The sequence below is a fragment of the Arachis ipaensis genome, chromosome B03 (assembly GCF_000816755.2).
Source record: "Arachis ipaensis cultivar K30076 chromosome B03, Araip1.1, whole genome shotgun sequence".
Lineage (NCBI taxonomy): Eukaryota > Viridiplantae > Streptophyta > Magnoliopsida > Fabales > Fabaceae > Arachis > Arachis ipaensis.
Genome location: NC_029787.2, coordinates 128,248,640 through 128,260,761, shown reverse-complemented (window position 1 = coordinate 128,260,761; position 12,122 = coordinate 128,248,640). Strand labels below are relative to the sequence as shown.

The 12,122-nt window shown below is 36.5% G+C and overlaps 3 protein-coding genes across 6 annotated transcripts; 2 read left to right on the top strand and 1 right to left on the bottom strand.

Annotated features, from left to right (window-relative positions):
• On the top strand, window positions 1,206–4,105 carry LOC107631791 (small nuclear ribonucleoprotein Sm D2). 3 transcript variants are annotated; one of them, XM_021119766.1, is made up of 7 exons: window positions 1,237–1,349; window positions 1,456–1,571; window positions 2,838–2,886; window positions 2,987–3,005; window positions 3,339–3,416; window positions 3,512–3,616; window positions 3,703–3,982. In XM_021119766.1, exons 2-7 carry the CDS (start codon window positions 1,538–1,540, stop codon window positions 3,817–3,819), a joined length of 402 nt encoding a protein of 133 aa, XP_020975425.1. In that variant the 5' UTR covers window positions 1,237–1,349; window positions 1,456–1,537; the 3' UTR covers window positions 3,820–3,982. The 3 variants fall into 3 exon arrangements, with proteins under 3 accessions (XP_016190827.1, XP_020975425.1, XP_020975424.1); XM_016335341.2 differs by lacking the exon at window positions 1,456–1,571 and having other exon boundaries at window positions 1,206–1,349; window positions 3,703–4,105; XM_021119765.1 differs by lacking the exon at window positions 1,237–1,349 and having other exon boundaries at window positions 1,487–1,571; window positions 3,703–4,105.
• On the bottom strand, window positions 4,290–6,920 carry LOC107631792 (aspartate-semialdehyde dehydrogenase). Its single transcript, XM_016335342.2, has 7 exons — window positions 6,073–6,920; window positions 5,911–5,997; window positions 5,741–5,785; window positions 5,560–5,655; window positions 5,364–5,465; window positions 4,873–5,027; window positions 4,290–4,782 (listed from the first exon to the last, which is right to left on the bottom strand). The coding sequence occupies exons 1-7, from the start codon at window positions 6,634–6,636 to the stop codon at window positions 4,701–4,703; spliced, it is 1,131 nt and encodes a 376-aa protein (XP_016190828.1). The 5' UTR covers window positions 6,637–6,920; the 3' UTR covers window positions 4,290–4,700.
• LOC107633930 (disease resistance protein TAO1-like) lies at window positions 6,937–12,061 on the top strand. 2 transcript variants are annotated; one of them, XM_021119764.1, is made up of 4 exons: window positions 6,937–7,617; window positions 8,335–9,421; window positions 9,531–9,830; window positions 9,938–12,061. In XM_021119764.1, exons 1-4 carry the CDS (start codon window positions 7,172–7,174, stop codon window positions 11,921–11,923), a joined length of 3,819 nt encoding a protein of 1,272 aa, XP_020975423.1. In that variant the 5' UTR covers window positions 6,937–7,171; the 3' UTR covers window positions 11,924–12,061. The 2 variants fall into 2 exon arrangements, with proteins under 2 accessions (XP_020975423.1, XP_016193003.1); XM_016337517.2 differs by having other exon boundaries at window positions 8,329–9,421.

Below are 12,122 nucleotides of genomic sequence, written 5' to 3'. Positions count from 1 at the left end.
CTTAAAAATATATTTTTAATATTATAAATAAATAAAGAATATTTTTATATTATTGTATTTAAATATAATTATTAAATAAAAATATTTTTTTATATAAAATATTTAAATATAAAATTGGTTTTTTTTATTCTTTAAAAAAATCACTTAAAAACAATCCTTATAAATTATTATTTTGTATTTTTGTTAGTAACTTTCATCTCAATCTTATGTACTGGTGTATTAAGAATAAGGGTATAAGAATAAACAATTAGTTACGAAATGTTTTATACTTTTATGTTCGAGGATGACTCTTTTTTGGGTTGGAGATGGGCACATCCCCAAAACACAAACCTCCAAAGTCCAACCCCATCTACCCGACCCGTTGTTCTAAATTATCGTTTCTGGCCTGACCCGATAGAATTCCAAGAACATCCTACCCTCTGCCGCAAGTATTTCTAAAGTAGCATTTATTTTGAGTTATTGTATTTGGTGTTCATAATTAGGAGCTAAAATTTCAATCATATAAAATTTTAATCTCTTTAATATCTTTAAAAAATAAAAACACAGAAATTGAAAAATTTAAAAACGAAAACTGAAATTTTAATAATATTATTTTTAAAATTACACTCATTCAACTAGAGATGTTTGGATCGAATATAAAAATTATGGATATAGATCTGATTCGTAAGACTATCAAATTGGATCTGATCCTAATAAGATCGAATTACGAATTTTGTGTAGGTATCCACATATATATATATCCACAAAAATAAATAAGTAAATATTTTTTTATATTTTATTTCAACAAATAATTATCATATATATTGTATTATTTTAATTTATTATTTAAAAAAAAGTATATTTAATATTATTTTAAGAGTAAACATATTTAAAAGAATAGAAAAATAGAATTTATTGATATTTTTTAATAAAAATAAATTTTTAAAAATATTTTTGTATTTTACGGATATATCCGATACGCAAATGTGCGGTTTGGATCGGGATTCAAATCCGCGACAGTTGCTTAAGGAGACCAATTAACTAACCACTTGACCAACCAAATTTTTTTTAGTTATTCTTCTAGCAGCATTTTTTTGGGTCGTTTCCTAGCAGTTGTTTAGTTTTCCTTAGGCTTTCTTTTGGACAGGGTTTTCCTTAGTTTTAATTTTTAAAAAATTAAGATGGGCCAAAAAATGTAAATGGGCCTACCCAATAAACTAGGGTTTTCTCTCTTATAAGTTATAACCAGAATATCCCAAAACATGAGCTAGGGTTTTGCGATTTTTACCGGTTCGCACTATAAAATCTGCCAAGTCTGGTAGCTTAACCTTCGTCTTCGTCACTTTCCGATTTCAGATCTTGTGCGTAAGGTATGTTGTTTTTCCATTTTACGTACACCATTGTTCGAGAATGGTGGTTCTGTGGTTGAATAAGTGCTCCTCTGTGTGTGTTTGTGCATTTCATTTTTTGCTTAAGTTCGGTCTGGAAGTGCTGGTGTCTCTGATGAGGATCAATTTCAGTAAAACTTTCGTTCTTCTGATGAACAATTCTGTGAGGAATGCTTTTTTGGAGACCTGAACTGAGGAGACATGGTTGTCACTTCCCAAACACATCCTCCTGCTTATCGTTATGCTTTTTTCTCTTTTGAAGTGCTTTGTTTATAAGATGATAGATTCCGCTGCACCGTTTCTGATTATTTTGAACTCGAATTTGATTAGATTTGGTGATTTTTTTGTTCCTTTTTCTACTGCCCGATTGTAGTCGTAGTAACTGGAACCCTAGCTAAGGTTTATGGACATGGTTGGGGAAGCAAATCACATGTGAAGGTTTTGACACACTGAATAAATCAAGTTTCCATTATTTGGATTTTTAAGCTTAATTCTTTACCCAAGTCATTTTGTTCTTGGTATGAACCATTATTCTTAATTTGAAGGATGTTGCAGTGCTATCTTTTTCTTCTTCTTTTTTTTTTTTTTGAGTTTTTGAAGAAATCTTTTCCCCCTCTTTGTGGCCCTTTGTACACGGTGTGTGCTGCCATTTTGAAAACTATCATATAGTCTCTAAGGATGATCAAAAACATTATTCTGAGCTGTCAATGTGGAAATTACATGGAGACCTGAACTGAAGAGGCTTTATGCTTGCTTGTTTCCCCTCTCCCTTGCCTTCCCAATTTCATGATGTTTGTTCAACTATATATTCTACTGTTTTATTTTAGCTTGGCATGTGCTATTAGGTCTTCTGTCGATTTTGTTTTCTGAGTCTGCCCTGTCTTGAAACCAATTGGAAAGCCTCTGAGGATGATCCAAAAAATAACTTTCGTTCTTCCGATTTGTCCATGCGGAAACTATATGGAGACCTGAACTGAAGAGGCTTCCTAATGCTTGGCTGTTCTCCTGTAATAACCCCAGTTTTATGGTTCTCAATGTTCACTTTTTTATTTTAGTTTGAAAAATGCACGGGTTAAGTAGTGAAATAGTTTCTTGGTTGTTTCATGTTTATTAATGATGATGTAGCTCTTTTATTATCTAGTGATTTATGTTTATCCCATTCTGAAATCTCTATCAGAAAGCCTCCAAGGATGATCAAAAAAATATAACTTTCGTTCTTCCGAGTAATCCATGCGGAAAATATATGGAGACCTGAACTGAGGAGGCCTGCTAATATTTTCTTTCCTCTTTCTGTTGTTCCTATCTTACTTTCACTTTTTGTTGCACTTTCAATTCTTCTCTCTCTATTTCTCTATCATATGAATTGTATTTCTTGTTATTGTAATTTTTTCCTTTAAACTTATAAATATGTTCATAACTTTTTTTTTTAAAATATCTTTTGATTGATATGTTATCTATTATGTGTTTCAGCTTTGCTTGAAGAATTTTGCAACTGCATTTCATTTCTTCTCAACATGAGGTATTTATTTCTTACTATTTCCGTGTTTATTTTTTCGGATATTATCTTCCCTGTTGAACACTAACATTTCTGTTGTCTTCTTCCAACTTTCTCTTTGAAGCCGGCCCATGGAGGAAGATGTAAGTTCTTTTATTCTTCAAGCAACTATGCTGTGTCAAGTTTCCTTTATGTTCTGGTTTATAAATTGTAATTTTCGTTTCACATGTTTTTAGGTTTTTAGAGTTTCAGATTTTTAATAGACAGATTTCAAAATTTGGAGTTCGAACTATAGCAGATTTCTTTCTTTCCTATGATCATATGGAAGCAACATAACCTACCTTTCTTGAATTTAGTTTTAAGATTCATCTCCCTATGTCCTTGCAGTTTTTATTTTGTTACTGTTTAGTACTTTAGAGCTCAGTTCAACATCATGTTTTAATATCTAACCAAACTTACATATTTTATTTCTATAGACTAGTAAGACTGAGGAAGAGGAGTTTAACACCGGTCCGCTGTCTGTACTCATGATGAGTGTTAAGAACAACACGCAGGTGTGTTTACTCTTCAATTGTACAGTACCATCAACTATTGTTCCGAGGCTTAGATTTCTGATGTGCTCTCTTGCTCAACCAATTCACTGATGCAGGTACTTATCAATTGCCGAAACAACAAAAAGCTTCTTGGTCGTGTTAGGGCTTTTGATAGACACTGCAATATGGTTCTTGAAAATGTACGGGAGATGTGGACTGAGGTATTCTTTATTTCTTTATTTCTTTTTGCAATAAATTCCTTGTATTCATCACATGCGCCTCCTATAATAGTTTTTATTACAAACAGGTGCCAAAGACTGGTAAAGGTAAGAAGAAGGCTCAGCCAGTCAACAAGGATAGATTCATCAGCAAAATGTTCCTCCGTGGAGATTCTGTCATCATTGTTCTTAGGAACCCTAAATAAGCATATTATCACTCAATCTTTGAAGTCATTGGCTGAGTAGTTGCTTTTCTTTGATGTCTTGAATTTCCCGATGACATTCTCATAGACTATGCTGCCCTTGATATTATATGCGTCTTTAGATGTTGGCGGATCATGTATATTATCGTTTTGATTTGATGAGTTGCCCAAGAACGAGCCAAAACTGAAATGAATACCTTCCATTTTATGTACTTATTTGACATGTACAACCAATAGATGTATTGAATAGCTTTTAACCTTAGATATTTGAAGTTCCTATTTCGCTCTACTCTGATTATGTCGTCTCCCCCTCCCATGTCTTTTGCCACAGTACGATTTTAGGATATCGACTTAGTTTTATAAGCTTTTCAATCTCAACCATACATAAATACTTTTTGAACTTGGTGTCATTATCGGAAAACTAGCTTCTTCATTTTTACACACTTTCCCTTGACAAGTATGAAGAAATGGCATCGGCAAACCCGTCGTCAAATGTCCATTATTAAACTCCTAATTACAAATATTAAAGACGCAAGTGATTTGCGAGCATCAATATAAAATAAAATACACCAGAGGAATCTAATCAATTCTTGATCTGTGTAGAGGTTGGAACTAAGCAGTAAGCATGGGTGGGTGTTTTGTCTTCGGATGCTTGTCGTTACCAATAGAAAAAGGATTATAGATTACAGAAGTTTTGCAAATAAAAAGCCTTAAACTCTCATAAAAAAACATAGTTTCAAAACTAGCAAGTACAAAACTGATTCCAAAGAACCTCAGAAGTTAATTCTAATGAGAGGAATGAATAATCGCATCAAACTAGCAAGTACAAAACTGATTCCAAAGAAGCATAGTCCTTGAGTACCACAACCTTCAAATATCAGAACTCATAGAAGCATCTCAGCAATCTGGACTGCATTAAGTGCAGCTCCCTTGCGAATTTGATCACCACATACAAATATGTCCAACCTGTGTGCATAACCACCATTATAAGATCCTTGCAATTATGATCAAGTGCAAGCTGAAAACTAATAATATGTTGCCGTGGAAGAAATTTACCCTTTATTCCCATCTTGAGACAAGTCTTGGCGAATCCTGCCTACAGCAACATCATCCTTGTTTGAGACTTCCAACGGTGTAGGAAAATGATTGGCTTTCCGGTCATCGATAACCACAACTCCAGGAGCATTCTTCAGAATATCTCTTGCAGTATCCTGAGGTAGTGAAACCCAAATAGACGAGTTAGATCATAGCCTTCCAGACAAGATTTCTATTTCACCACCAAAATCCTATATTTCATAACATATAATTGCCCTCAATAAATAGAAAAATGCATAATATAAGTTCACAGCACCAATTTATCATTTGGAAACTCCATGTAGATGAAACAGAGCAAAGATGTAAAAGAACTGAATAAAAGAACAGACAGTCTGACTCAGTAAAATGATCAAATGATACAATGATGTAAAAGGAACATGTGTGCATATAATGAATATTAAAAACATGGAATAGCCTGTGTCTAGTTTTCTATTCATCAGAACATGAACTACCTCATGAAGGGGGCTCTCAAATTGAAGATTCACACTCTCAGCATGAGCCCGCATAACAGGAACACGTATACATGTTGCAGTTACTTTGACATCCTTGTCATTCTGCAAGAGATTAACAGTGAAATAAGCAATGCATAAGAATTGCACATTGTGAGATAAGCTAATAACAAGTTAGGCACGTCCAATTACAACTTACCCAGATTTTCCTTGTTTCCTTGACCATTTTCATTTCTTCTTCATTGTATCCGTTTGAAAGAACAGATGCATTGTGCGAGAATATATTAAAAGCATACTGCAAAAGAATAATATAATCAGGGAGCTGTTCTTGATCCCTTTGATCATTATAAGTATCCATCCACAAACAGAAAATGGCAAACCTGTTGCTTAAATATTTTACAAGTTGGTGGTCTTCCTTCCAACACCTTAAAAAAGAAAACAAAAAAAAGAATAATCAATTCACGAAATGAAAACATTCTCTTCTTATTCCCACAGGCAGAATTTGAAATAAGTTAATGAACTAAGTAAGTAGATGAAGAACAGATCAAACCTCACGAGTTTGCTGCTCAAGCTCTTCCATTGCAGCAGCACCAGCTCCACTAGCTGCCTGATATGTGCTAACAACCATACGCAATACCTGCAACATTCATCAATTAACATCAACATCAAAGACCCAGAAAGCAAAAGAAGGAAAAGTTTGAAGCTTTGGCACCTTGGCATGGCGATGAAGAGGGGTAGCAGCCATCAAGCAAATGATGGTGGAGCAATTTGGGTTGGCAATTAGAGCACCCTTCCCCGTTCCAAGCTTGATACCGTGCATGGCTTCAGGGTTCACCTCTGGAATAACCAGAGGAACCTTCTCGTCCATCCGAAACGCCGAGCTGTTATCCACCACGATGGTTCCCTTCTCGGCGGCGATGGGGCCGAACTCCTTGCTGATGGAGCCGCCGGCACTGAATAGAGCAATGTCGACGCCGCCAAAGCTCTCCGCCGTGAGCTCCTCCACGACGTACTCGTTGCCTTCGAAGGTGAGGCGGCGGCCGGCGGAGCGCTTGGAGGCCAGCATCTTGATCGAGCGGTATGGGAAGTCGCGGTCGGAGAGGACGGAGAGAAACTCCTGGCCGACGGCGCCGGTGACTCCGACGACGGCGATGGAGGGCCCACTCTCGCTGAGTGACATTCGGACCTTGACGGGCGCGGCGTATCTGAGGGTGGGACGCGTCGGGAGGGACCCTGAGAAGAATCCGGTGTGGCGCGGGAGGGTGAGGGAAGCCATTGATGTGTGTGTGTGAGAGAGAGAGAGAGAGAAAGAGAGAGAGAGTGTGTGTGTGTTGGCGGCTGAATGGGATAGATTTTCTTTCTTTAAAACACACCGGATCTTGGAGGGTGCAATAGTCTTCTTACTTCTTATCTTAAAAAGTCTTCACCCTAAAGGGCTAAACCCTTTCTATCTCACTCCCTCTTTTGTCGTATTGTGGTAGACAAATTGAATAGCATGAATCAAGGGACTGTAGTAGCGGCTCGTGCCGGAGGGCAAAATCGTCCTTCAACTTGCGTTTCCTGCTCAATACCAGATCAACATAAGCACCGTTACTATGATTATTTTATTTAATTCCTGTGGCGCATTCAAATGTTTGACGACGACACGTTCATGTTGATCTGCTCAAACATGTTCGGTAAAACCTGACTAATTAAATTGAACTGCAACCACTACCTTCTACTTTTTCACACGTTGAATCGTTCATGCAGAAGATTTGCTACTAATATATACATACAACAAACACGAGATATATGCAAATTAAAGTTGAGTTATGTTGGGGAATACGAAGCATGATGTGTTCCTCAGCTTTAGAGGAGAAGACACACGCAACAGCTTTACCACTCATCTTTACGCAGCCTTAAGCGCTAAAAGGATCAAGACTTACATGCATGACACGCGCGGTGATGATGACGGAGGAGAAGAGAAAGAAGCAATACAAGAATCAAATATCTATGTGATCATTTTCTCTCAACACTATGCCTATTCGGCGCGGTGTTTGGACCAACTCACAAAGATTCTGGAATGCAAGGAGAGATATGGAAGGGATGTCATACCTGTTTTCTATAAGATGGATCCATCAAATGTTGCCAATCAAACAGGCAGTTATGCTGATGCGTTTGTTAAGCATCAACAACGATTTGGAGACAAAGTGCAGAGGTGGAAGCTTGCTCTAACTCAAGTTGCTGGATTATCTCCCCCTCGTTCAAAAATAAACAGGTCGGTCACTAGTACTCATAAAAAATTTTAGTTAAAAAAAATGATAAATAGGTCTTAATTTCTTTTATCTCGATGATTTAATAAAAAATAAAAAAACATTTTTCATATTTTAAAATGCAACACATTTAAGTTCTAAACTCTTACTAAGGGATCTGTTTGTCTTTATATATTTTGAATGAAAAGACTTAAATGTCTTGCATTTAAAAAGGTACATGACGTTTTTGTATTTTTAATTTGTCAATAATTTATGTATTTTTGAGTTAAAAAGCCAATGACCTATTTATTTATTTATTTCTTAAGTATTATGCATAAGTTGTTATAACAAAATTATATTCGGTATAAACCAACTTAAGTTGGTTGAGTGATCAACTTATTCATCCGTTTAAGCAAGAATTAGGAAGTTTGAATCTTACTTTATGTGTAGTAATACATTGACCAGCAATAAATTTTTAAATAGAATTTCAAACTGCAACAAATTAGTCCTTGATCTATCGAATTAGAGGATATTGTGAAAAGAAAATTATATTAAGTAAATGTGAATAATAATGCCAAGAAATATTTCTTTGTTTATGTAGAAAAAGTGCAATCACTTCGAATTTCATTTCATTTTGATTGACTCGTGTTTTGTACATAGGTTAATTAGTTTTAGTTTGTAGGTTGAAGATTATTAACTAGCTTCTTTAATTAATTTATCATGATGTGCCACTTCAGTGCCAGTCCTGATTACATACTTGTTGAAGAAATTGTTCAACACATTTGGAGAAGATTGAAAAGCAATTACTCAACTGATTACCAAGGACTGGTTGGAATTCACAACCATATTGCACAAATCCACTCCTTGTTGCGTGTTGAGTTAGAAGCCGTTCGGATCATAGGAATATGCGGCATTGGAGGAATAGGTAAGACAACAATTGCTGGTGCATTGTATCATGAATTGTCATCCCAATTCAGTTTCAGCACTTTTGCTGTAAATGTTCAACAACAAATAGAAAACCATGGGATGCAGCACACACAAAGCAAATATATATCAGAGCTTCTAGAAGAAAAAATGCCTGCAGATTATTTGGGATTGAGAGTGTTAACAGAAAAGCTTAAAGTGGCCAAGGTTCTCCTCATTCTTGATGATATGAACAATTCAGCTCAAATAAGAGATTTCATTGGAGGACATGGTATCTTTGGCCTGGGAAGTAGGATCATTGTGACAAGTAGGAGCTTGCAAACGCTTAAGGATGCTGGAGTTGATGAGATATATGAGACTAAGGAGATGAACTTTCAAGATTCCCTACAACTATTCAGTTTAAATGCCTTCAAGCAAAAAAATCCAACAGAAAATTATATGAACTTATCAAGAATGATGTTAAATTACGCAAAAGGGATTCCTTTGGCTCTCAAAGTTTTAGGATCAATGCTTCATGGTAGCAGAGAGGAAGAATGGGAACGTGTATTGCAAAAGCTTGAAAAGATTCCCAATCTTAAAACCTATGACTTGTTGAAACTGAGTTATGATGGGCTTAGTGAAGAACAGAAGGATATGTTTCTTGACATAGCTTGCTTCTATAGAGAGGGACATGATGTGAATACTGTAAAACAAGCATTCGATAGCTGCGGTTTCAATGCTGCCACTGGAATCAGAGTTCTCAGTGATAGAGGCCTCATATCTATGTTGAGAGGTGAACTGATGATGCATGATCTAATACGGGAAATGGGTCAAGAAATAGTTCATCAACAGTGTGCTAATGAACCTGGAAAACGAAGTCGATTATGGAAGCATGAAGACATTTACCATGTTATAAGAGAAAACAAGGTAAAACGTTTATGCATTCATCTCGAATTCTTTTTTCTTTTTCATTCTTTACATATTGCAAAAGAACTTGGCAGGTATTGAATTTTGCTGCAACTGCATTTTCTTTCAGGGGACGGATGCTATCCGGTGTGTATTTCTTGACATGTGCAAAATCAAAGAAGTTCAACTACATCCTGAAACTTTCAAAATGATGCATAATCTGAGACTGCTCCAGTTCTACAAGTCTAGCTCAATTCAAGCCTTAAAAGTGAGCCTTCCTGCATTTCTTCATAGTCTCCCAGATAGTTTATGGTTTCTGTGTTGGAATGGCTTCCCTCAAAGATCTTTGCCACAGCACTTCTGCCCCAAAAATCTTGTTACACTCGACATGCGTGATAGTCAACTTGAACAACTTTGGGAAAAGGATCAGGTAATGCAGTTTCATTCACTGTTCCTGTTCTATGCATGTATGGCTAGGTAAAATTTACACAATTATTCATCTACTTTTCTTTTCTTTCCTTTTTTTTTTGGTTGCAGAAGTTACCAAATTTGAAAAGACTTGACCTCAGTGGTTCCAAGAACCTTGTTCAACTACCAGACCTTTCCCACTGCCCAAATATTGAAGAAATATTTCTCAGCCACTGCAAAAGCTTGGTTCGAGTTTACTCCTCAAGTTTCCTTAACAAGCTCAACTGCGTATGGCTAAACGGCTGCACTGAGCTTAGAAATCTAAATCTTCCAAGCAACATTCTGTCAAAATCTTCAGGCTTAATAGTTCTCAATGACTGTACCAACCTTGAGTTGTTTTCAATAAGCATCACCACAAAGGATGTTGTGTTACATGGTTGTTCCCGCAGTAGATCAATAGAGAGTCTCTTCAGAAACTGTTTGCCAGGGGATATGATTCGGTGTATGATGGGAACAAGAGGAGGGTCCTTATTTGAGAGCTTTTCTGACACTTTTGACCCCAATGGGGGTGCTGCTGCTAATTTAGATGATGAACCAATGGATAATATACACTTACTAAACTTGAAAGTGTTAAGAGAAGGTTCACCTTCATTATTTCCAAGTCTCTCAGAGCTTTGTTGGTTAGATCTCTCTTACTGTGAATCCCTCACATCCCTTCCAATTAACCTTTTTAAGCTGAAATGGCTAAGAAAACTATATCTTCGTGGCTGCTCAAATCTCGAGAAGCTCCCTGAGATAGAAGAGGATATGGAAAATTTAATGGTGCTCATCTTAGATGAATCAGGAATACAAGAATTACCTTCAACAATGCAAAATTTGGTAGGTCTTGAGGAGTTGAGCTTGCATCGTTGCAGAAGCCTTGTGTTCATTCCATCTTCAATTGGACGTCTCAGCAAACTCTGCATTCTTGATCTTACCTACTGTGAAGCACTTGAATCTCTTCCTAGCAGCATTTTCAACCTGAAGTTGACAAAGCTTGATTTGCATGGTTGCTCAATGCTGAAGACTTTACCAGAGATCATGGAACCTGCAGAATCTGTTGCTCACATGAACCTGGCAAAAACAGCAATTAAAGAAATACCCTCATCCTTGGCCTTTTTGGTTGGGCTTCAAACCTTGCAGCTCAACTTGTGCAAAGATCTTGAGTTTCTTCCAAACAGCATTGGTAATCTAAACCACCTCTCCAAGCTTGATTTTTCAGGCTGTGAGAAACTATCAGAACTTCCTAGGGACATTGGAAACTTGTCATCATTAAGGGAATTGTCGCTGCACGAAAGCAGCATTGTGGACCTTCCTGAGAGTATTGCTCATCTGTCAAGCTTGAAATCACTGGATTTAAGTGATTGCAAGAAGCTTGAAAATATCCCAGGCCTTCCACCATTTTTAGAACACTTTGTGGCGTTTGATTGCCCATCTGTTAGGAGAGTGTCAAGTTCAGGATTTGACATTAAACTTCCATCAGATTCCAAAGATGGTATTTTCAAGTTTCACCTTACCAATAGCCAAGAACTGACTCAAAGTTCTCAGAGTAATATTGCTGGTGATGCATGGCAAAGAATGCTAGATACAGCATATAGGTCTGTGTTGTTTTGCTTTCCAGGGAGTGCAGTTCCTCATTGGTTCCCTAATCGTTGCAAGGGACATTCAGTAACATTGAAGCAGAGTTCTCTAAATTGGTGCAGTGATAACAGGTTCATTGGTTTTGCTTTATGTGTGGTTTTTGGACTCGAAGGTATGCATGATGAAGAATGTAAATATAGTGTTTTTAGCTATAGATTCACATATGAATGTGATGATGGCATTCATGTTGTTCCCAGCAATGATCAGCTAAGATACTATTTCAATTGGAAGGACAGACAGAGATTCATTCTTCATGATCACACATTCATTTGGAAATCTTACTTGGAGACTCAGACCATCAACCACATGCTGTCTCATAATGCACACAACTTCAGTTTCCAGATATGCAAGTACGATGTTGGTCGCTCTTGGCCAAATTATAGGCCAAGGTTCAATATAAAGGAGTGTGGAATATCTCCCCTTTATACCAAGTGATTTAGCCATTTAGGATCATTTTCTATTTCTTGTATTCTCTGTTATAATTTTAATAACTCAATCACATTTATTAGCTTTTTGGAGAACATTCAGAATGTATTGTAGGTTCTATGAATCTATATAAAAGAACAATATGCATGAACAAAAAGGAAAAATATTTTGCAAATTAAATGATAAGAGTGATTAAAGATTGTCTACT